Source organism: Engystomops pustulosus, chromosome 10 (genome assembly GCF_040894005.1).
Source record: "Engystomops pustulosus chromosome 10, aEngPut4.maternal, whole genome shotgun sequence".
In the NCBI taxonomy this organism is placed as follows: domain Eukaryota; kingdom Metazoa; phylum Chordata; class Amphibia; order Anura; family Leptodactylidae; genus Engystomops; species Engystomops pustulosus.
In genome coordinates, this window is record NC_092420.1 from 41202018 (window position 1) to 41227801 (window position 25784).

The window sequence follows — 25784 nt, forward strand, 5'->3', positions numbered from 1 at the left end:
GTGGTGAAGGGGAAAATATGATTTTACAATTATTATCTAGTTATTTCATACAGTAAAGGCTGGGATGGATACATGTGAGCTGCTCCAACAGGTAGTAGTGACAGAAATAGTGACAGACCTGATGACAGGTGTCCTTGAAAAATTTAGGTGATTAGTTATGTTTTTAATCTACAATCAAGTAACATGTATGACATTAGCATCTCAAAAAACATCCATATGTTCAAGTGTTCAAGGTTTTAACCATTTATACAAGTCAACGTGCATTATGCAGACATTTTAATGAAGATGCACAACTAGGTTTGCCTTGAAAGGAGGTTTTAATTATATAGCCAAAATTAAGCAAATAAAAGGAATTTTCTTAAGACCATTCAGTTGTTGTTCCAACCCACTCAGATGCTTGAGCAGTTGGGGCTGCAGACCAGTCATCTGTACTAGCAGGCTGTGTACTCCAGTCTTCTGCAGCTAAGAAAAAAGTTAAAAATGGAAGTGAATTCTTATGTGGACACCAAGCAAGATTTTTCATAACAGTAAATTTTCCTTACAAAAATCTTCTAAGGATTCTTAAAGTTTATAAAGCATGACTTACCCAAAAGCATCACCATACTATGGTTTATGCTGGCCTTGTAGCTCAGCTGCAAAGTTTAGCAATACCCCACACTAAACCCATGGTCACATGTGAAGCGGTTTTTAGAAAAGACAAAAGGATGGTCCAAAGCGTTTGGAAACAGTGCAAATGTTTGCTCTCCTAAACTTAGCAATAAGTAGGTCTTCCTTTTAGAATGCTTTAAATATAGTACAAGTCAAAGGTAACAACTTCTATAAAATTTGGCATCTGTATTTCAGATTTCCTTAAGTGTAATTAGTTTCCATTCTTTTCAGTTAAAGCCAGCCTACAGCCTCATGCAGATGAACATAGGCCATTTCCACAACCTGGACGACTGCCGGCTGGAGAAGGCTAGTAAGCGCTCCTCACTTCACCATACAGAGAAGAGTAGTTGCACCATATTTCTGGCTAAAGTTACAGCAAGCTTTTTTTTGTAGCAACAGTATGGTGAACACCTATTCAAGTGGCACATACAGAATGTACTCCAACCAGATCAAATGGATTGTTCCCAAAATCAACCACTACAAGAGGTATGGAGACCTGCATGTGGTCACTTAACCATGCACTTGTATGGAGGCTATATGGCTTCCATACAACCGCCATATATGTTGTGTGCTTGGGGCCTGATGGCACATACTTGAACTAGATCAAAGTGTACAAAATTTTTTGCACTAGTTCCCAATTCTAAATTAGACAATGTCATAAATCAATGTTAGGTGCACAAATACATTTGTAAATGAATTCCTCTATAGTTGGTTAACAGCATAGCAACTAGTGCTGTATTATGGAGAGCTGAGACTTCTCCATACTTAAGTGTTGCTGCTAAATAACACATCAGAAATCTGTCTGAAACACCCATGATCAAAAATCCATATCCATGACAGCCCTGGCCATCACAGAACAATCTTATGCAGTAAATTCACAATATATTGTAATACATGCAAATGTTATGGGGTTAAGTAACTTGGCCATCACCCTGGTCACATGACCAGAAGCGCCGTTTGGTGAGGAGGTATACTGCATTGGGAGAAGTACATGGGAGCGGCTGGCCAAGCAGGACACATTCGCTCAATACATGATATCCTGACTACATCAACCTGGTCACATGACATTAAAAGCCCAATGTTGTAACAGATGTCTCAATGTTCCACACGACACCATGTACTGGCAGCAAGATCTGTCAATCAGGGACAATGAGGCAGGGCAATTCAAGTAAAATTTATTATGCAGGATTCACTTAGTGTTATGACTCGCATCAGAAGAGTTGCATACAATTGCCATGAGAGAGACTAATCAGTTTGAGTTATTTAATTTGGCAGGGCTAATTTAAATGTCAGGTTCTCCAACTTTTATCCATTTTTACATTTTAAACACATAACCAATAAGAAAATGTGATAACTACCATGAGATTGAATTTCCCTGTGTGGAGTTTATTTGCAAGGGATATCCAGTACCAATATACAGAAGTTAAACAATTTAAAAAAAAAATTACCTGGAACTTTTGGAGCTGCAGCAAGTTCAGGGCGATCTAAAAGGAGAGTTTTATTAAAATCCATTCAATATTTTGCAACATTTCAAACAAACCACAGCTACATACCAGGAAACTGTTGAATGGGCACTGAAGGAACCTGCACTCCCTCTGACCAGTCAGCAACTTCCGTTGTATTAAATTCTGCAACAGGTGCAGTCCATTCTCCCTGGTATTCTTCCTTTGTTGTAGCCTTCTCAGCAGCTGCTTGTTCTTCTTTCTCAATCTGAAAATAGGGGGAGTGGTCAAATTCAAGCACTAAATGCTATAAGTAAATCTCACTCCATGCCAAAAAGGACTGCTCAACTGCACTTGAACTCTTAAAAAGGCATTCTGTATAGCTCACGTTTCTAGACCCGAGTTACAAGGAAAATCAGTTGAGAGCTAATCAGCATAGCTCAATTCAAGAGCGGGGTCTAAAGAAGTTGTGCCCCAGGACAACTACAAAAGTGCCCAATTATCATATTTCAGGGTAGTATGAACACAAAATATACTATTTAAGCACCAAGTCGGATTGGTGGAATGAACAACCTGTCTGGAAATGTGTTTAAGGTAATTTCCAATAGCTTGGCATTGCCTGTGTCACCACAGAGCTTATATAGCATCAGAACAATAAGGACAAAAAACATTGAAGTTCAGTGGTGCCAGAATCATACAAACTTGGTTTTAAGTACAAACCTCTTCTGGATCACGGTAGAAATAAAGATCAGGCATGACCTCCCATGGATGTTCACGAGATATTGTGCCTCTCATACGGAGAACTTCACGGGCCAACATCCACCACATAAGACCAACTGAATGAGCTCCCTAAATAAAATAGAACAATTCAGCTAAATTTTAAAAGTAGTGTTTAAGAATAAAAAAAAAAGCAAATACTTTTTAAAGGAAGTTTCAAAGAACAAACTTATGATAGTTTACCTGCCACTGCATTAGCTTCCTATTCAGGACAGCCTCATCGGTAAACCCAAGCCATAAGAATGTTTGGGCTTTTACAGCCTATTTTTGTACCTTAACTGTTTTCAGAAATACAACTGCCTCCCCAAAACCCTTCCCTCTGAAGCTGCAGAACTTTAGTGAAAGGAGGCAGGGGGGTAGAGTTAAGAGTGACTTTTCCAATTACAGTAGCTGCTCTATTGTAAAAAAAAAAAAAAAAAGTTTAATGAACTACATTTTCACAAGACATTTTTTGGTCTACATTTTTTTTTTTTTTCAAAATGGCAAAAAAGCGCCACTTTGGAGTTAGGGCACCATTTTCCATTACGGGGTTAAACAGCGGGAAAAATCGTTATGTTTCCTAGATCAGACATTTTGGGACACGATACCACACAGGTTTATGATTCTTACAGTTTATTTGCTTTTATATGTGATCTAGGGAAGGGGGGGGGGGGGGGGGAGAGAAGATTTACATTTTTTATTATTATTTCAGACCCTACAGGGTAATTTAACCCTGCAGGATCCGATTGCTAATACTATATACACTGCAATACTACTGTATTGCAGTATATAGAAATATTACAATGATTTCTAATAGCCTGCCATCTGCTGGTCATTAGAGATAATTGCACATGGCAAGCCTACAAGTCTCAATGAAACTGTAGGCTTGGGTGGGCAAGCTGTCTCCAGGGCGTTTTTGGCACCAGGTACTCAGAACAAGAACCTGTCTTATATTAAGGTTTCTTTATTAGCTTTAGGCAAGACTAGTTTCAAACCCGGACCGGGCTCTTCCTCCATTACATGTAGCTTCATGTAACTGAGGAAGAGCCAGGTCCAGGCTTGAACCATGTTGCCTAAAGCTAATAAAGAAACCTTAATACAAGACCAAGATTCTTATCTGCCGCTGAAAACACCCTGGAGACAGCTTACCTACCCATGACACACGCTCCTCAGATGATCCATCACAGAGACCAGGAAGGCTGCTGGACTCACTAAATAGTTTTCACCCACGCTTGTAAACGTGTTGAACCGATTGTACAACAAGAGAAGGCACGCACAATGAATTGTTATGTAAACTAGATATATCTTAAGCAGATTTCACACAGGAGGCGCCTGCTCTGTACTTCTTTTTGAGACTGTAGGCAAATATTCACCACCCTCCAATGAAGTCACAGGGGGCGGCGATCAGACAACCAATATGGCGGCGTCCATGTAAAGGCAAGTTAGGTGCCGCAGTCGGGTTTGACCGTGGCACTTAACAGGTTAACTGCCGCAATCTGTGCCAGCACCAACTGCAGCAGTAACAGGCAGGAGTCAGCTGTGTTATACAGCCGACACCCACTGTGTATGGAGAGAGCTCAGCTTGTGAGCTTTCTCCATACCTCTGCAGCACGAGGACTATTTAGCCCTCAGTTGTGAAGGTGTTAAGTGACTTTTCACCAATGCCATAAGGAATTGATTTTTTTAATGGGCCTCTTCAATTGTCATTTTTTTTCTATTGTCCGTAGAGGGGCAGCAAAAAAAAAAAAAAAAAAAAAAAAAAAAAAAAACACACACCACCACCAAGCTAAATTGTTATTTTAGGGCTTCCTACCCAACAAGAAGTATATTAAAAAAAGGTGATCAAAAATCAACAAAAGTGATCATTTTATGCATTGTAACTTTTTTCCACCAATTGAGCTAGTTGATGGCTTTTTTGCCCAATGAGCTGTAAATTTTCTTGGTACCATTCATGGGTCTGTGCAACCGATTAGTTTTGTTTACATTTAACTCTAACATTTTTTTTAATATTTTTAAAAAACTGATAAAAACCGCATTTAACCCCTTAAGGACGCAGGGTATTTTAGCTCATTTCTCGTTTTCCATCTTCAAAAATCCATAACTTTAATTTTTCCGCTGTGTGAGGGCTTATTTTATGCGTTATTTATTATTCCATGCCATGTAGTGGGAAGCCATAAAAAAATTCCAAATATGGAAAAATTTAAAAAAACGTGTGTACGTCGTTCTTGTGGGCTCAGTTTTTCGACTGACTCTGCACCGAACCAAATAAAGTAGAGGTTATTTGGAGCGCAATCGCGGTGATACCAAATTTACACAGGTTTTATTGCGTTTTAATACATTTTCAAAAATTAAACGAATTTTCCGTCTCGGCGGTCACTGCCGTCAATAACCATTTTTATATTTTGATAGATCAGGCATTTTGGGACGTGGCGATACCCAATGTGTCTGATCTTTACTATTTATTATATTTTATATCAGTTCTAGGGAAAGGGGGGGCGATTTAAACTTATTTTATTTTTTTACAGTACTTTTTTTTCCACTATTTCTTAGACCAATTGGGTTACATTAACCCTGAATGGTCTGATCGTTCCTACCATATACTGCAATACAACAGTATTGCAATATATGGCAATTCTGCACACTACACATTACAATGCACCACAGGCTCATTGTAATGGATATGCAGAAGCTATGTAGCCTCGGATCCAACCGATTGCTGCCCCCGATGAGGTTCGGGGAGCGACGATCGAAGGTAAGATGGTGGCGCCCATGCGCCGCCATGCTTCCAGTGCCACCGGCAAAGAGATGGTTAACACTCGTGATCGGTGCAAGCACTGACCACGGGTGTTTGAGATGGGTCTTTGCTGCGATATGCAGCAAAGCCCATCTGTATGAAGAGGGCTCAGCAGAAATATTTATTTCAAAACTATGTAAGCGAGCCGGAGGCGCTCGCTGTTCAGCTATCTGAGTGCCTCCTGGCTCTGGAGGAACCTCATATGCATGCTCCCAACCCCCCCCCCCCCCCACCTTCGACAGGAAGTGCTGCAGACAGCCGCTGACGACACACAGCTGTCTGCTAATCTCACAGGAACTACCTTTCATGCACTTTCCACCAGCACTGAAGATTAGGGGGCGTGTATGCATTAGGTTCTGCCGGAACCAAGAGGCGCTCGGGTAGCTGAACCTCTGGCTCATTTACATAAAGTTTAAGTAAATATTTCTGCATACAACACGGCCCGGAGCTTGTCAGCAGTGGATGCTGGGTCAGACAAGACTAGGGTTACAAGGTTTCAGTTGCAATCTCCAGCAGCACAGGATATGCTGCTTAATTATGGATCCCAAACCAAGTGACAGGTTCTATGCCTACCATACATCTGTACCACTCCACCAATATAAGACATGGTGCCACATCTCGCAGAACTTTGCTTCACATGCTACAAGTTAAATGGTAAGAACTGCTAGATTCACAAGTCAAATTGTGTCCACTCTTATAAAATGACTAACTTTCAGTTATAAAGGCAGACAAACTTATAGAATTCAGATGGGTCACGGATAGCAAAAATCCAATGCTGTGCAGAGTCTTGTCTGCTTACAGTATTAAAGATAGAAGTTTGTAAAATCACATGTGAATATTTTATGGACAGATCCGGACTCCTGGTATTGTAATTATGTACAAGGATCATAATCATGATGATAGTGACCTCTTGTATCCTATAAATATGAGGCTGTTAATGTTAAAATGTTCAAAAATTGTAGTTACAATCTATAACAATACACATTAATGTCATGTCCAGCTTATAAGTAACTCGTGGCATAAATTCCTTTATGACCTACAACGAGAACACAATAGTAATGTGGCAAGAATTACTAAAAACTCCAGTCATGAAAGCCATAATGCCCATATGGTGTCAAACTGAATCTGCCAGTGTTTATGTAGCACACATCCTACACTCAGAGTTCATGGGCCATATGTAGCCTCATCTCCAAGCTCTAACAGTGTGCAATAAACAATGATTATAAGATCAGACCGTTACCATTTTACATAAATTGTAGATTCCTACAATGACTTTCAAGTCATTGAAATAATGGAGGTGAAATCTGTACAAGTTGCATGAAGCTGGAAAAGATCACGACAAATGCAACCAGACCAAATTGCATAAATTATAAACTGTCAATGCCAAGAGGCGCTCTGGCAATGTCAACCTGAGCAACTCTGGCTTCTTTACATATTTTTCATCTAGTCAAGTCATTTCCTTAGCAAATATGCCTTTCATGCACCAAAAACAATGTGCATAAGGAAATGAGCATGTAATGCTGGACTTCTACCATCAGTTAAACACGTGACAGCACCCTTGGAAACATAGCACTTAATTACATTATCTTTATGTCTCTAAATTGCAGAATAGAATTTCTAAATTTAACTGGTGTTCTTTGTAGATTCTTATTTTATTGCATATTGAGTTACCTGCATGTCATGCCCTTAAGGATGTACTTAGAGGGCTCACATATTTATACAAAACTGGCACTGACCGTGGGTGTTAATCATTTAACTGATGCGAGAGGCCAATGGCCCCATATAAGCTACTTAAGATTGGAGACAAAAGTTTTTCTATATAAGCTTAAATGCACCCATTTCATACCTTGTTGTTACAGGGAATAGCAATATCCACATAGCGTAGAGGAGAATCCGTATTGCAGAGGGCAATTGTGGGAATATTCACGTAAGATGCCTCTGTAAGAGGTTGATGATCAGCTCGTGGGTCAGTTACAACCAGCAAACGTGGCTCACGGAAGGCAGCCTGAATCTGGTTGGTAAATGTACCAGGAGTGAATCTTCCAGCAATTGGTGTGGCTCCACATGCAGATGCAAACTTCAACACTGCTCTCTGTAGGAAAGGGGGAGGTGGGAATAAAAAGTTATATAGGACTTGCACACAACTTGTGACTGATAACAGACTAGTTACCTAAGAAAATCACTTTGTACAGTAGAGCTCCATGACAGCCATACAAAACAACTTATTCAACACCTACGGAAGAGGGAAAACCTCCTTAATGACAAGGCCTGAAACTGGGTATTTTTATATAGTTGTTTAAAGAGGACCTGTCACCCCAAAAAGAACCTCACCAAACATGACCCGATAATCCTTTCCATAATGAGGGGGCCAGCACTCCTCTGCATGGTCTGACATGTGTGTTATAGATAAATATGTAACATTCTGCCAGCACTGTAAATAGGCATGACAGCCGCATCGAGGAGGATACAATGCTGCCAGCTTCTCTTGCAGGCCCCCACTGACAGCAGTGTGCAACAGAGGGGCATGGAGTGCTGGCCCCCTCATGAATAAATCAGCTGCCAGCACATGATAATGAAGAATCAACCTTTTATTTGGTGGGGGGGGGGGGGGGAATCAGATCTTTTAGGAACAACTTTCCCAACATAAATTAAAACAAGTTTAGGCAATATAGAAAGGGGCTGGGAAGAAGATTATGGGGGGCATGTTTGGTGGGGGTCATTTTGGGGGTGACAGGTCTGCTTTAAGGGCCATTACTTCACTTTATTAGTACCAAATACAAAAAAAGCATTAGGCTAGTTAAAAATTAACAATGTTTATTTTTCTCAATTATTTGTTTTAATTGGGGTTAAAGTTACAAAAAAAAAACAGTATTTGGAATAAAAGAGTCATGAAACCTTTTTGGTACAGACTGAAGTTTTTAGTAGCAGCATTTAATATTCTGTGCCATGTATTGAGAAGCCGAAAATGCAATGTGAGGGATTGACATACCTGACCAGTGTTCCTGGAAGAAATCACACACACATCAGCTGGGTTCTCAATGGCAACAATTGCCCGGGCAGCAAGAAGTAGTTTTTCCCATGTGCGCTTTAGGTTTATAATATAAATGCCTGAAATAAAATTGCTAAGAAATAAATGCTTGTTGCCAGAATAAGAACTTTACTTTTCAAAATTTATCATTTTAATCCTTTACTTTTAATATAGTTCTTTGACCTTGACTCCACAGACAGATTTTAAGAGGACTTTAATTTGGGACCAAAACTAACCGATTGCCATGGCCAATGAATCAGTTAATAGAAACTAATGAAATTGAATGTATATATGTGTATCACATAAGTGCACATAGATCTATAAGCTTTTATTAACCTATATGCATTTATTAGTAAATTAGTTTCAATCAATTCGTATGAAGATATTGTATAAGTGAAATTTTTTTTTTATTTTTTTGAATTAAAAACACTAAGCTGAAACTACCTAAATGGAGAACACACCTGCCTAAATTGATTTTTAAAAATACTTTTATGTCTTTATTATAAAATTTTCTGTCCATGGCAGTGTGCGTCAGACACTCACTGCAGCTACCAAAGCTCTAATCTTTCCTTCTGACAGATGATTGACAGGGAGGAAAACTAAACAAGCTTCAAAATAAGCAATCTCCATCAACTCCCTAGAAATGAATGGAGCAGAAAGGACATGCGAGGCAGTCTACTCCACTCATAGGGGAGAGACGAAGGATCTAAATGGATCCCATCAGAACCCTGCTCTCGTGATCTGTGGGGATCTAATCATCGAGATCCCCACTTCTGGATAGGGCTAAAATTGATGAGAAAACCTCTCCAATGTGGCAAATGAGGGCAGCTCTAATGCATTCATGAACTAAATTACCAGTGTTAATATGCTGCAGATGGAGGTGTTAAAAATGACCTTCAGGACCTTTAAAGGGAACCTGTCACCAGGGAGCTCATTTTCACTAAACACAGATTCTAAAAGCCCATGACACCTGCAGTGCAAACATGTATCTGCCTTTTCTAAGCATTTGCATTACAATATAACTGTTATAACTTACTCCTGCATCCTGACAAAATCCTGGGGTAGTCACAGGGGCTGGACTTTGGTTTGGATGCATTTCAAAAAACAACATGTGACTTGTCTGAGCTGCAGGCTGCCTCCATCTTTGTGCTCCTGTACAGCTCCTCCCTCCCCCACTGATGTCATCTCACCAGGCTGTGACCTCTGAAGAAGCAGGAGTAGCTAGACAAGAGCACGAAGGTGGGGGCTAAGCTCTGAGGAGTAACACAGACAAGGCTCATGTTTTTTGAAATGCATCTAAACCAAAGTCCAGCCCCTGTGACTACCCCAGGATTTTGTCAGGATGCAAGAGTAAGTTATAACTCACAATTATATTGTAATGCAAATGCTTAGAAAAGGCAGAAAGGCAGATTTGCACTTCAGGTGTAATAAGCTTCTGCAACATGTCTTTAGTGAAAAATGAGGTCCCTGGTGACAGGTTCCCTTTAAAGGAAACCTACCACTACAGATGCACCTACCAATGGATCTACCTTAAAAGGTACATCTAACGTATGCAAGGGCTAATCCTTTACTCCCCAATTTTAATCTTTAATCAGGGTTATATGCAAATTTTCTAAAGAGTATACTGGTGTGTAGAATAGCCGGAGCGGAGTCTACACAGAACGGCTTCTCCACACCCCAGTAGCCATCTACCCAAATATCTTCAGTGCACAGCTATGAGGAGCTGCACGCACTCATCCACAAAGCCGTGGTCCTGTGCATGCGCAGAACACAGGCCAGCGGCTGTGCAATCTCAACTCCGAAGCAGGAGCTACTGCCCATGCCCATAACTCCAACTTCGTGGACGAGTGTGCACGGTTCCTTGTAGTTGCACACTGAACATATCTGAGTAGGAGGATCAAAGAGGCTACTGGGGTGTGGTTCCAGCTACTCTATGCCCCAGTAGCCCTTTTAGAAAACTTGCATATTACCCTGATTAAAGATTAAGAGGGGAGTAAAGGATTAGCCCTAAAAAAGGCTATCCTTACATACATTAGATGCACCTACCACCAGAACTACCTTAATAGATCCATAGTGGTAGGGTTCCTTTAGTTTTTTTCCTGCTCAAATTCCAAAAGACATAACTTATTTTTCTATCTGACATGAGGTCTAGATTTTTTTTAAGCAAGATTTGTATTTTCCAATGGGTCAATTTTTATGGAAAAATAGCACAATTATTCAAATTATCAACTTTCCTGCAACTGTACAGTATAAAACAGCCATTTTGCCACTTGTTTTTGATTAACATGTTTACACAGTATAATAAACATAAAATTCTATAGGTTAGTATGATTGAGATACCAAACATGTACATGTTCTTCCATTTTACTACTTCAGCAAAAATTCTTAATAAAGTATTGCCATATCCTGAGAGCTGTAACTTAGCCTCAATCAAATGAGGGTTATTTTTAGTGCGGGAAAGGGCAACTCCAAGATTAGTGCTCTTATAGGGTACATCAGACTTTATGATTGTTTCTTTTACATATTTTTGGGAGGTAGGAAGCACTAAATTATTTTATTCACAGCCGACAATACAGGTATGCAATACCCCAATTTTTTGGGGGGAGGGGGGCTTCTTTTATTTCACATACAAGTATACATAGAGATGGGAGTTTTATTTTCTTGCAATGTATTTTATCCGTCATACATTTAGGCAAAATGTCACTGAGACCCAGTCTTTTACTGGGCCTTATAGGCCACCGTACATAACAGACAGAGGTCCTTGTCAGATCTTCAGCTGCCATGACAAGTTACTGTTATGCAGCCTTACAAAATATAATTGTAATTTAAACAGACACAGGACCATCAGAAACCTCAAACTACTGACAGACTTGGCAGAACACATATTAAAGCCTCCATACACAGACATTCCACTGACCATCACTCTTCCTTTTGTAGATATACTGCTCCATTTGAAAATCAAGGTTAGTCCCACCCAAGTGTGTCCCTGCCGCCAGGAACTTAAGGACATCTTCCTCCTTCATTTGCAGGACATCAAGACCTCCGGACATTGTTAAACACCCCGTGAAAGCAACGATGGGGAACCTGAAGGGGAGATATGTGTTACATAGCTTCAAGCTCAACATTTTTTACCACCCAACTTTCTAAAATAGCTTTTAACGAGCAACTATCCTGTATCAAAGAAAAACATGTCCGAGCAGACAAAGCTCCAGACAGCGCTCCATTCATCACAGCGATGCGTCGTACTCCACAACCCACACAAATAGCGAACACTCACTAGAGACAACGCCGTATGGAAGTCCTCCCAATTAATGTGGAGCGAAAAAGACCGGAGGTGCGTCAGCAGTGTGTATATATAGCCAAGTTACCGCCCAATGACGCACACTTTTATATGTATCCAATCAGCAGCCGACCAATGCGAGGTAAACTTATTACACTGCCGCGCCTCCTGTCTGCTAAATGTCGGAAGCCAGCAGCTGCCATGTTATTTAGTAACGGCCTAATCCTATAACGTCACTGAGCCACGTGATGTGCTGTGACCACATGGTGGCGCCAAATGCTCCTGAGGAGCGCTCTCTGAGGCTTACAGCAGGTATTTAGCCTGAATTCTGTGGTTGGGTGATGCTGGCTGCACAAAGGTGGGGGCGGTTCAGATAGCGATGATGTGTGGCAAAACGATAGCAGCGTGTGGATCGTGGTTACAGATGGAGAAGAGTGAAGATGGCTGCGGGGGCTTGGCGCCGGGGAGGCAAAGATGGATGCGGGGGCGGGGGAGTAGGGGGCAAAGATGGATGCGGGGGCTTGGTGCGGGGTAGGGGCAAAGATGGATGCGGGGGCTTGGTGCAAAGATGGATGCGGGGGCTTGGTGCGGGGTAGGGGGCAAAGATGGATGCGGGGGCTTGGTGCGGGGTAGGGGGCAAAGATGGATGCGGGGGCTTGGTGCGGGGTAGGGGGCAAAGATGGATGCGGGGGCTTGGTGCGGGGTAGGGGGCAAAGATGGATGCGGGGGCTTGGTGCGGGGTAGGGGGCAAAGATGGATGCGGGGGCTTGGTGCGGGGTAGGGGGCAAAGATGGATGCGGGGGCTTGGTGCGGGGTAGGGGGCAAAGATGGATGCGGGGGCTTGGTGCGGGGTAGGGGGCAAAGATGGATGCGGGGGCTTGGTGCGGGGTAGGGGGCAAAGATGGATGCGGGGGCTTGGTGCGGGGTAGGAGGCAAAGATGGATGCGGGGGCTTCGTGCGGGGTAGGGGGCAAAGATGGATGCGGGGGCTTGGTGCGGGGTAGGGGGCAAAGATGGATGCGGGGGCTTGGTGCGGGGTAGGGGGCAAAGATGGATGCGGGGGCTTGGTGCGGGGTAGGGGGCAAAGATGGATGCGGGGGCTTGGTGCGGGGTAGGGGGCAAAGATGGATGCGGGGGCTTGGTGCGGGGTAGGAGGCAAAGATGGATGCGGGGGCTTCGTGCGGGGTAGGGGGCAAAGATGGATGCGGGGGCTTGGTGCGGGGTAGGGGGCAGAGATGGATGCGGGAAGGAAATCTACCATCATGATCTTCTTATATTGATCATCCATGGCCTCCATCCTCCTAAAATCAACTTTTAAAATTCTAATGATCCCAACAGGCTCCTAGATGTGTTTCCAGAGGCCCCTGGTCCAGCAGCTTCGCATTGTTACACTGTGCAGGAGCACTTTGTGCCCCTACTGTGATAGATTCTAGCTGCCAAAGGAAGGAGACCTTGTAACAGCCTGTGAATCTGCAGCATGGAGCACACCCAGGAGCCTTCCAGGATCATTAGCACAATGATAAAAGTTGATTTTAGAAGGGACCATTGTTAACAAATATGATCCAACAATCACAGGGACTGACATTCACCTTTGTCCCTGGTTTATCATTCTTTAAAACTTCTGCACTGAAACAAAGGCCTTATTCACATGGGTGCATGCACATGGAGGGTTAAGCGCTACCCACCGCTTCTCCTAGAGAGACCAGTGACTGTTGCAAATTGTCCAAAATATAGGACATGTCCTATACTTTGTGGCACTGCTGCCCTTCATGGTCATCGTGGGGTGAGACATTGGGGTGGATTGATCAAGCTGTCTGAAAGTCAGAATATTTCTAGTTGCCCATGGCAACCAATCACAGCTCAGCCTGCATTTTACCAGTGCTCATGAATATTTAACCCCTTAACGCTGAAGCCACTTTTCACCTTCCTGACACGGGCCATTTTTTAAAATCTGACATGTGTCTATTTAAGTGGTTATAACTTTGGAACGCTTTAACATATCCAGTTGATTTTGAGATTGTTTTTTCGTGACACATTGTACTTCATGCTGGTTGAGAAATTTAATAAATATATTTAGTATTTATTTATGAAATAAATGGAAATTTGGCAAAAATTTTGAAAAAAACAATGTTTTCAAAATTTTCTACTTTTTGGAAAGTTGGTCATAGCACTAAAATAACTTGATAACTAACATTTTCCATATGTCTGCTTTAACTTGGCATCATTTTTCAAACATCTTTTCCTTTATTTTGGATGTTAGGAGGCTTATAACTTTAGGTGCAATTTTTCAGATTTTTACGAAAATCATCAAAACCTACTTTTGGAGGGTCAATTTAGTTAGAAGTGACTTTATAAGGCCCACATGACAGAAACCCCCCACAAATGACACCATTTTAGAAACTACACCCCTCAAAATATTCAAAACAACCTTTGGGAATTTTGTTAACCCTATGAGCGTTTCATGAGCGTGAAAGATAAATGAAAGTGAAATTAGAGAAATGTAATTTTATCTTAATATAGATTCATTTAACACTAAAATTTGCACCTTCACAATGGGTTAAAAAGGAAAATGCATTTTACAATGTTGAGGGCAATTCCTCTTGAGTATGCCAATACCCATTTTGTCACTGTACCCTGCTGTACGGGCACAGGGGGGCACTTGGAATGGAAAGAGCGTTGTTTCGTTTTTGCAGGGCAAATATGGCTGAAAAAGTTTTCATGTGTCAGGATGCATTTGGAGAGCCATAGTGGTACCAAAACAGAGGAAAGCCCCAACATGAGACACCATTTTGGAAAGTACACCCCTTGGAGAGTTTAGCAACGTGTAATTTGTGTATTTTCCCCAATAGGTGTTTGATTCAATTAGGCCCCAAAAGGGAAAAAAGGTGAAAATTTTCTCAAAAAAGTCACTTTTACCCCAAATTTTTGTAAGCCACAAGGGATAAAAGATGAAACAACCCCATAAATGTGTAAAACTATTTCTCCTAAGCACAGAACTGCACCACTTTTGCATATAAAGTGTTGTATGGGTGCACAGTAGGGCTCAGAAGGGAAAGTGGGGCTTTGGCCTTTTAGAAGCCAGATTTGACAATCATCCTTTACATGTGTCAGGATGCATTTGGAGAGCCCTAGTGGTACCAAAACAGAGGGGAACCCCAACAAGTGTCACCATTTTGGAAAGTGCACCCTTTGGAGAATTTAGCAAGGTGTAATATGTGTATTTTCCCCTACAGGTGTTTGCTTCAATTAGGTCCCTAAAAGGAAAAAGGTGAACATTTTCCCAAAAAAGTCACTTTTACGGCTAATTTTTGTATCCCATAAGGCATTAAAGATGAAACAACCCCAAAAAATGTGTACTAGCATTTCTCCCGAGTATAAAATTGCCCCACACATGCAAATAAAATGTTGTATGGGTACGCAGTGAAGCTCAGAACGGAAAGAGGGGCGTTGGCCTTTTAGAAGCCAAATTTGACAGACATCCTTTACATGTGTCAGGATGCATTTGGAGAGCCGTAGTGGTACCAAAACAGAGCGGAACCCCAACAAGTATCACCATTTTGGAAAGCACACCCCTTAGAGAATTTAGCAAGGTGTAATATGTGTATTTGTCCGTAAAGGTGTTTGATTTAATTAGGACTTAAATAGATAAAAGGTGAACATTTTCTTATAAAGGTCATTTTACTCCTAATTTTATATAGCCACAAGGGATAAAAAAATGGAATAACCCCTCAAAATGTGTAAACCTATTTCTCTCGAGTGTAGAAGTACCCCACATGTGTATATAAAATGTTGTATGGGCGCACAGTAAAAGGAAAGGGGAATGTTTGCCTTTTAGAAGCCAAATTTGACAGAAATGTTTGACATGCATTTGGAGAATCCTAGTGGTATAAAACAGATAAGAATCCGAAAAGTGACCCTAATCTTTGAATGCACACCCCTTAGAGAATTTTGCAATGTGTAATATATGTATTTGCCCCTACAGGTGAATGATCCAATTAGGCCCGAATCATTAAAAAGGTGAAAATTTTCCTATAAATGTCACTTTACCCCTAATTTATGTATGCCACAAGGGATAATATATTAAATAACCCCAAAAAAGGTGTAAAACTATTTCTCCCGAGTGTAGAAGTACCCCACATGTGCATATAAAATGCTTTATGGGCGCACAGTAGAGGAAAAGAGGGATGTTTGTCTTTTAGAGGCCAAATTTGTAAGAAATCCTTCATAGTTTCATAGTTTCTACGGTTGAAAAAAGACACTTGTCCATCAAGTTCAACCAAGGAAGGGAAGGGATTTGATGAGGAAGGGATTTAGGGGAAACAATTCTATATAACATAACCATCTATGTTATTTAGCTGTAAAAAGGCATCTAGACCCTTCTTGAAGCTATCCGCTGTCCCTGCTGTGACCAGCGCCTGAGGCAGGCTATTCCACAGATTGACCGTTCTCATAGTAAAAAAGCCCTGTCGCCTCCGGTGATTAAACCTTGATTTCTCCAAACGGAGACAGTGCCCCCTCGTCTTTTGATTTGATCTAATCTGAAACAACTTCCCACCATATTTTTTGTATGGACCATTCATGTATTTAAATAAATTAATCATGTCCCCTCATAGTCGTCTCTTTTCCAGACTAAATAAATCTAGTTGTTTTAATCTTTCCTCATAACTGAGACCCTCCATACCCCTTATCATTTTTGTGGCTCTACGTTGAACCCTCTCCAGCTCCAGGGCATCCTTTTTATGGACCGGTGCCCAGAACTGGACAGCATATTCCAGGTGTGGCCGAACCAGTGCCTTGTATAGTGGTAATATTACATCCCTATCACGAGAGTCCATACCACTTTTGATACATGACAAGATCCTACTGGCTTTAGAGGCAGCTGATTGACATTGCATGCTGTTATTCAATTTATGATCTACTAGTACCCCCAGGTCCTTCTCAACAAGGGACTCACCCAGATTTACTCCCCCAAGGACGTATTTTGCCTTTGGATTATTGGCCCCCAGGTGCATAACCTTACATTTATCCACATTAAACCTCATTTGCCAAGTGGATGACCAAACATTCAGTTTGTCCAAGTCACCCTGCAGCCTATGAACATCCTCCATAGACTGTATTACACTACACAGTTTGGTGTCATCTGCAAAAATAGACACAGTGCTATTAATTCCTACCTCTATATCATTAATAAATATATTAAATAGTAGTGGGCCAAGCACAGAACCCTGAGGTACACCACTTATAACTGGTGACCATTCCGAGTAGGAATCATTGACCACAACTCTCTGGATACGATCCTTCAGCCAGTTTTCAATCCAATTGCAAATGATTTCTGCCAAACCAATAGCCCTAATTTTACCCATCAGGCGTCTATGTGTCAGGATACATTTGGAGAGCCGTAGTGGTACCAAAACAGAGGAAAACCCGAAAAGTGACCCTAATTGTTGAATGTACACCCCTTGGGGAATATAGCAAGGTGTAATATGTGGTGTAGTGTAATACATGTGGTGAAATGAGCATTTTGAACATATAGGTGGTTTCCAAATATGATGTGCAACGGAGTCCAAGATGGAAACTGCAATTATTTCTGGAAAGTTCAGTGCCCATTATGTGGCGCCCCTTATGAAATAATGGAGGGGTATAGGGAGCAACGGGACATAACAGTTGTTACAATTATTCATTTTACCGAAATTAATTCACAATAGGTTGGGTGTGAATTGTGAATGTCTAGTGTATAAGGAGGTAGAATATACCAGGGGACCAACTAAACTTTTGTCACTCTGGAGCTGTCGCAGGTCTCTTAGTAGTATGTAGTGTCCATCCTAACTTCTCTTTTGGAACAGACTCTTTATTGAGTCCTACCATTAGAAGCAGCAGAATTCACCGGGAAAATGCTGTCCTGGCAAAACACAGGAACATCTAAACCAGAGGTACTGGGGCCCGTCCTTCTTGTCCCAATATTAGTTTCCTAATATCTTCCTCTTGAAAACGGAGAAATGATACGGCAGGACGTGCACATTGGAACAGCTCGTAAGAGTTATACACCATAATCTGTACAATGTACACGGCCCGCACTTTTGTACCAAATCTTCGTTTTAGTAGGGAAATTATCACCAAGTGTTGCTCTTATTCACCCTAGCGATGCCCATTGTGACGAATATTGCTGCTTTTGGCTGGACCAAATCGACCAGCAAATAGCGGCAAACATGGACAGAGGGGGGCAACAAAACCCCTCTGGACCGCAAGGCAAAAATGGTGGCTGTCAGGAACAGCCGCCACCCTGCCCCGATCACCGTGTCTATAGACATGGTGACCGGTATTACTGACGTCATAAGTAAATTCGCTGCTATCGGCTCGTCTGAATTGATGAGCCAGTAGCGGCGATAATAAACTAGGGGTGTGTGGGGGGGACGTAACCCTTCTGGTCCATGGGGCAGGATGGATGGCTGTCAGGAACAACCACCGTCTTACCCCGATCAGTGAACAGCCGCCGTCTTACCCTGACCGGTGTTGGAAAGTCACTACCCGCCGCACCGTTCTATAACAACGCTCGTTGGGAATAGGCTATACAATCTTTATTTATTTTTTAAGCAATTTAGACAAATAAGGGCTTATTTTTTGCGAGACGAGATGCACTGTAAAAAAAAACTTAATTTTAGTGGGTTTTTAGCTTATTGAAGAAATTTTATTAACTTTTTACGTGTGGAGGAAAATAAAATCATCAATTCTTGTTTTGGATTTTTAGCATTTTTTTGGGGGGTTGTTCACTGTAGCATAACAATAATATATTATCTTTATTCTACGGATCACTACGATTACGGTGATACCTCATTTATATATTTTTATTTGTCCAATTTTATTGAAGGAAAACTAGAATAGAAAAAAATTGCATTTGTTTTAGTATTGCCATTTTTATAGCAGCATAACTATAGTATTTTTTGGTTTACGGAGCTGGTTGTAAGCTTATTTTTTGCGTGACAAGTTGCTCTTTTTATTGGTATCATTTTGGTGCTTGTAACTTTTTCGGATCACTTTTTAGAACATTTTTTGTAAAGCAATTTGATAAAAAGTTTTAATTTTTGGCAAGTTTTTGGGTTTTTTTTTTTTACCACGTTCACCGAGCGGGTCCAATTATGATTAGGATTTATTGTACAGATTGTTACGGACGCGGCGATACCAAATAAGTGGGGGTTTTTCGTGATTTAGTGTTTTTTATACTTTATTACTTGTGTAAAGGGAAATGTGGTGTTTGGGGGGACTTTCACTTTCTTTTATTATTTATTTTTACTGTAAAAAACCTTTATTTATTTATTTTTACTTTTTTTACATATACTGACATCTTAGCTTGAACAAGTGATCTTCTGATCACTTGTTCAAGCTATTTTACAGGTTACACAGTGCAATACAGATGTATTGCACTGTGTAATGTAAGACACTGAGCATGCTGCGCATGCCCAGTGTCTTACAGCCGGGTCCTGCCAGGAGGCAGGGACCCGGCACCGAGAGGAGGATCGCGCAGCCCCGGGCACCGGCAGTCCCGGGGCTGCGATCGGAGGAGCGGACCCCCCCGGTAAGCGCCGCGGGGGGGTCCGATTCACATTTAAATATCTTTAAATGCCTCTAACACACCGCGGTCAGCGCGACCGCGGCGTGTTAGGGGTTAACACCCGCGATCGGAGAAATCTCCGATCGCGGGTGTTAGAGGCGGGTGTCAGCTATAACATATAGCCGACACCCGCAGCTTCTGGCCCCGGCTCCGTTCAGGAGCCGGGGCCAGAAGCTTGACGTAATAGTACTGCATTTTGCGGGAACGCACCTCCCGCGATGCAGTACTATTACGTCAAATGTCGGGAAGGGGTTAAAGGGGAGCTGTCATTGGCAACTAGAATTATTCTGACTTTCAGACAGTTTGATAAATCTGCCCCGTTGTGTATTGACCACCTTTTGACCGGGGAGCAATGGGGAAGGCTGATGAGGCTAAATGAGGCCTAATATTTATTCCTTGTTTAAATTCTAACCCACAACTATTTTTTTCACTTAACAGAAAGCCAGGGGAAGGGGGGAAGGCGCCTAGGGCACTACCCTTGACTCCCATCCTGGGGCACAGTCCCTCAGTAGTGATTAGACATGTGTGTCTTAGACATAGCATCATAGAGAGGGGATGGTGGCAATTACAAGAAAAAGAGGGGAATTGTATCTAAACGGCTAATAATGAACAATCTAGAATTATGAAGTAAAAAAGGTAATGCTTTTATTTAACAATTGAAATCTCACACTAAACAGACATTTAAAAACACTTAGGCCCCTTCCACACTAGCGAGTGTGATGCGATGAACTCGCATCACACTCGCAACGCAAGCTGCCGGGAACGCACGGCCCGAACGCTGCACCGCGGGAGTGAACTCAGCATGTCAGTTCACTCCCGCGGTGCAGGGTTCGGGCCGTGCGTTTCCGGCAGCTTGCGTTGCGAGTGTGATGCGAGTTCATCGCATCACACTCGCTAGTGTGGAAGGGGCCTTAGAAAGCACATCTAGTATGTGCTATGATCAAGGCATGGACTGCTTTTGTGTGTCTGCAGTTCATACGAAAGGCTACCTATCCCCTAATATATCTATTGGTGGTGGTGAGGTGCAATGTGAGCATGGATTGTGTGTCCTGTCTGTTGGAAATGTGGATGTACTATGCTCCCAGGTTCAAAACAGCAGCATGAATAAAAAATGGGCCAAGACAATGAAAAAGTAGGATATCACCATGTCCAATAGAGAGGGATAGGGGCTCAGCTCCCCACGCGTTCTGCCACTGTCTGGCTTCCTCAGGGGTAAATATTTTATGCTGTTAGGTGCCGTATTTATCCTGAGGGCGCGTTCACACGTTCCGCTATCGTCGTGTTCATAACGCGACGCTAGCACACAGTGGGCGGGGCTCGGGCCGATCGCATATGCGTTTCCCGGGAAACGCAAGCGATTAATAACCCCATCGCATGCGTTTCTCTGGAAACGCACATGCGATCGCCCCAAACCCCGCCCACTGTGCGCTAGCGTCGCATTATGAACGCGGCGCTAGCGGAACGTGTGAACGCGCCCTCGGGTATGAGGGTGTTTAAAAGGTCTCACCTGTGTAGGTTGCTGAAGTTTTTGGGCCGTCTGTTGTTGGTTGGCCTTGCGGTGTGGGCTGACCGCGCATGTGCCGGCCGAAGTCTCGTGAGACGGACACTGTGGGATGGACCATGCAGTTCCAGGGAGCGCAGGTAGGTGAGTATTATTTAAACGTTTTTTTTTTTAAATTTTTTCAGAGGCTGGCTATATACTGGAGGGGGCGCGGCACGATGGCTATGTACTATTGAGGGGGGGGCGATGGCTATATACTACAGGGGCGGGACCGGCACCATGGCTATATACTACAGGGGCGGGACCGGCACCATGGCTATATACTACAGGGGCGGGACCGGCACCATGGCTATATACTACAGGGGCGGGACCGGCACCATGGCTATATACTACAGGGGCGGGACCGGCACCATGGCTATATACTACAGGGGCGGGACCGGCACCATGGCTATATACTACAGGGGCGGGACCGGCACCATGGCTATATACTACAGGGGCGGGACCGGCACCATGGCTATATACTACAGGGGGGCGGCTAGAGGCATGTGGGGGGGGGGCAAGGGAAGATGGTGGCTGGGGGCATGTGCGTCGGGGGGGGGGGGGGGCATGTGTCGCCTCCAAACCCTGGCGCTGTGTCCTGGCCTCCAACCCCCCAGCCCCGCCATTAGTGAAGGGATGCTGCTGGGACATGTTATTATTAAAGGAAACCTACCACTTAGGCGCTGCGCGCGCCTCCATAGGAAATAGCGGAGATGTTGCGCGCGCACAGTCGCGCGCAGCGCCGAAGCACCTTCTGCTCTAAAGTTTAAAAAGTGTTAAAACCGCGATACCGCGGTTTATAACACTAACGAAAGTAAGTACCGGCACCAGCTCACCCTGAGCTGGTGCTCGGTACTTACAGCTTACCCCTACCATTCTAAGGGCGCTGTCCCACGTTGCGTTTGCAAACGCAGACGCAGGCCAAACCGTGCCCACCTGGGCGGTCCAATCGCATCGGCGTTTCTCTATGTTTCTATGGAAATCGCCGATGCGATCGGACCGCGGACCGCCCCAGTGGGCGTGGTTTGGTCTGCGTCTGCGTCTGCAAACGCAACGTGGGACAGCGCCCTCCGTGGTAGGTTTCCTTTAAAGGAAACCTACCATCACGGATCTACCTACTAGGGTGGCATATTCTAACCCAATTCTTGTTCTATTCACTTTTGTCCCCCAGATTGTTATGAAACTTTTATCTAACATTTATGCAAATTTTCTTGAGGCCATAACAGTTAATCGGGGCAGGTAAGTATGTACTCCTGATATGCTCCCACATATAGCACCAACAAAATTACTGCCACCATTGCATTTTATGGGAGGCATATATTTTCTATCTATAAGATGCTGAGGTACAGGGGTACAGGTGCAGGCTGTTATTATTGCGCTGAAATAGTCCCCTAAGGGCGCGTTCACACGTTGCGTTTTGGTCGCGTTTTCATTGCGTTTGAAACGCATATACAACAGCTGATGAGAGGTGATTTGCCTAATTACATTACTGTTTACGCTTGTAAACACAATGTTAACGCATGCGTTAACATCACGTTTATGATGCGTTTTGTAAACGGAAATGTTAACAGTGATGTAATTAGGCAAATCACCTCTCCTCAGCTGTTGTATATGCGTTTCAAACGCAATGAAAACGCAGGTCAAAACGCAACGTGTGAACGTGCCCTAACAGTGGGCTATTCCAGCTCAGTAATGCCAGGCTGATTTTGAAGAAGGGGTGGGGACCTCACATCGATTTTTTTTTTTTTTTTTTTTTTTTTATTTTTTTTTTTTTATTTCTGGCCATAAAATGATGTGGGGTCCTCCCTAGTGTCAAAATCAGTCCAATACAAGAAAGCAGAAGCCTGTCATCACAGAGCCGGGATAACCCACTGTTAGGGGGCTATTCCAGCGCAATAATAACAGCCTGCAGCCACCCCACTACCTGATCATCTATAGAGGGCCAGGTGTTGGATTTTACCAGGATCTTCCCAGCACCCCTTGTGGCGATGGGTACTGGGGTAATGGTATGGTCGTGGCAGATTTACATGACAACCACCCCTTAGCAATGAGCACCGTCAACTAGACAGCACCACTACTATGGCAAACTAATGCAGTCATCGTTAACGATCAAATCCACAGCAGGCCTGCTCCTGTAAGACAAAAAAAAAAAAAAAAATCACACACTCACACAAGGGCTTGTTGCCAAGGGGACATATATGCAGAATCCTATAAAATATTGGGGACAGTGGTTTGGTTGGTGTTATATGTGGGAGCATAGCAGAAATACTCACCTGTCCCGATCAAAGAATGCACTGACTATATGCTGAGCGTGGTATCGCTAGTAGCACCTCAAGAACATTTGAATAAGTGTTTATAAAACTTTTATTTAACAATCTGGGGGGACAAAAGTTTTTAATAAAAGAAGGATTGGTCTAAGCTCAATTAAAGGAAACCTACCATTTGATTTAATGCATTATACCATTCAGGACCCTGGGAAAGCTGGGACAGACATGGAAGCTTAGGCCGCGGTCACACGTACCGCTAGACGTCCGTTCATAACGCGACGCTAGCGCACAGGGGGAGGTCCTCGGCCCCAACGCACATGCGTTTCCAGAGAAACGCATGCGATCGGCTTAACAATCGCATGCGTTTCCCTGGAAACGCATGTGCGTTCTGGCCGAGGACCTCCCCCTGTGCGCTAGCGTCGCGTTATGAACGGACGTCTAGCGGTACGTGTGACCGCGGCCTCAGAATTGCAAATGGCTGCTGAGTAAAACGTGACTAGTCAAGCACTAATCAACCTGAGCTGAATGACTCATACACAGCAGCTGGGGGATGGTGCAGCAATTGATTATTCTGTCAGTCAGGAAAAGAAATGCAGGAGAGTGTGCCAGGGCAGATATAGAAGCCACAGAGCTTCATTATCATAATGTAATATCAACAGAACCACTCAGCTCAGGGATTAACCCCTACGGGACTCAGCATCTTTTGGCCTAAAGGACGCGGCCCCATTTTTCAAATCTGGCCTGTGTCACTATAAGTGGTTATAGCGTGGGAACGCTATGAGATATCCAGGGGATTTTGAGATTGTTTTCTCGTGACACATTGTACTTCAAATTAGTTTAAAAATTTGGATGAAATCTTTTGCGTTTAGTTATGAAAAAAAACAAAATTTGGAAAAAATTTAGAAAAATTTTCAACGTTCTAAATTCTCTACTTTTGATGCAGATAGTCAAAGCACCCAAATAAATTCATAACTTACATTTCCCAAATGTCTGCTTTATGTTGGCATGGTTTTTTAAGATTCCACATATTTTTCTAGAATGTTATGAGGCTCAGAATTTGGGTGCCATTTTTCAAATTTTTTGTAAAATCGCCAAAACCCCTATTTAGATGGACCTGCTCAACTTCTAATTGACACTGAGAGGCCTAAATAATAGCGAGACTCATAAATTACCCGATTGTGGAAACTACACCCCTCAACGTATGAAAAACCACTTTTAAGAAGTTTGTTAACCCTTTACGTGTTTTATAGGGGTTAAAACAAAATGGAGGTGGAGTCTGCAAATTGTAATATTTTTTCACAATACATTCATTTGGGTGGAAAATTAAACATTTATAATAGATTAAATGAAAAAAGGCTCCACAAAGTTTGTTACCCAATCTCTCCCGAGTACACGGATACGCCATATGTGGTGGTGACTGCTGTATGGGCGCACGGCCGGGCATAGAAGGGATCAGATCAGATTTGCTATGTCACATTGTACAGGCTATAATTTTTTTCTTTTTTTTTATTGAGGACCTATAGGGGCTTACTTCTTATTGCCACATGAGATGCACTTTTCTAATATATAATTTTGGGGCATCTATAGCTAATTGGTGAGATTTAATTAACTCTTTGTTGGTGGAGGAAATGAAATCATCAATTTTTAGGAAAATTTTTATGTGTTTTTTTTTTTTTGGCCGTTAACCATACCATGAAAATAGTATATTATTTTTATTCTATGGTCGCCACGATTATGAAAATACTTTATGTATATATATTTTTTATTTTTTCCCATTTTTACTGAATAAAAAGTAATTTGGCAAAATTGTTGTTAATTTTAGCATCACCGTCTTTCATATGCATAACTTTTTTATTTTTCACCTCACAAATCTGTTTAAGGGCTTATTTTTTTCAAGAATGATAGCTCTTTTTAGTGGTCTTATTTTAGATTGCGTAACTTTTTAAAATCACAATTTTTAGAGCATTTTTAAAGGGCATTAATAAAAAATCATCTTTTTCAGAGAGAGTTTTTTTAGGTTGTTTTTTACGGGGTTCACTTTGCGGATCTAATAACGATTCTGTTTTATTATACAGATTGTTACGGACGCAGAGATACCAAATATGTGGGGGTTTGTGTATTTTATTCAATTGTACTGAATAAAAACTAATTTGGAGAAAATCTTATTCATTTTAGCATCACCATCTTTTTATATGCATAACTTTTTTATTTTTTGGCTGACAAATCTTGTTAGGAGCTTATTTTATGCGAGAACAGTTGTTCTTTTTAGTGGGCTTATTTTAGAGTGCATAAAATTTTTTAAATCACTTTTTAGAGCATTTTTTATAGGGTATTAATTAAAAATTATCTTTTTTCGGAATCTGACTGAATTTTTTTTTCGGAATTATCTTTTTTGGGATCTGACTGCCATAGAGACCGGGCAGC

At 42.3% G+C, this 25784-nt stretch overlaps 1 protein-coding gene and 1 non-coding gene across 2 annotated transcripts; both read right to left on the reverse strand.

Annotated features, from left to right (window-relative positions):
- Nucleotides 1-298: 298 nt before the first annotated feature.
- Nucleotides 299-12086, reverse strand: LOC140104300 (small ribosomal subunit protein uS2). The gene is made up of 8 exons (XM_072127778.1): nucleotides 11946-12086; nucleotides 11586-11752; nucleotides 8630-8748; nucleotides 7487-7732; nucleotides 2811-2939; nucleotides 2202-2358; nucleotides 2097-2132; nucleotides 299-462 (listed from the first exon to the last, which is right to left on the reverse strand). Exons 2-8 carry the CDS (start codon nucleotides 11716-11718, stop codon nucleotides 359-361), a joined length of 924 nt encoding a protein of 307 aa, XP_071983879.1. The 5' UTR covers nucleotides 11719-11752; nucleotides 11946-12086; the 3' UTR covers nucleotides 299-358.
- Nucleotides 6697-6851, reverse strand: LOC140105288 (small nucleolar RNA SNORA62/SNORA6 family). The gene has a single exon (XR_011850527.1). It is a non-coding gene; the product is annotated as a small nucleolar RNA SNORA62/SNORA6 family (small nucleolar RNA).
- Nucleotides 12087-25784: the final 13698 nt, after the last annotated feature.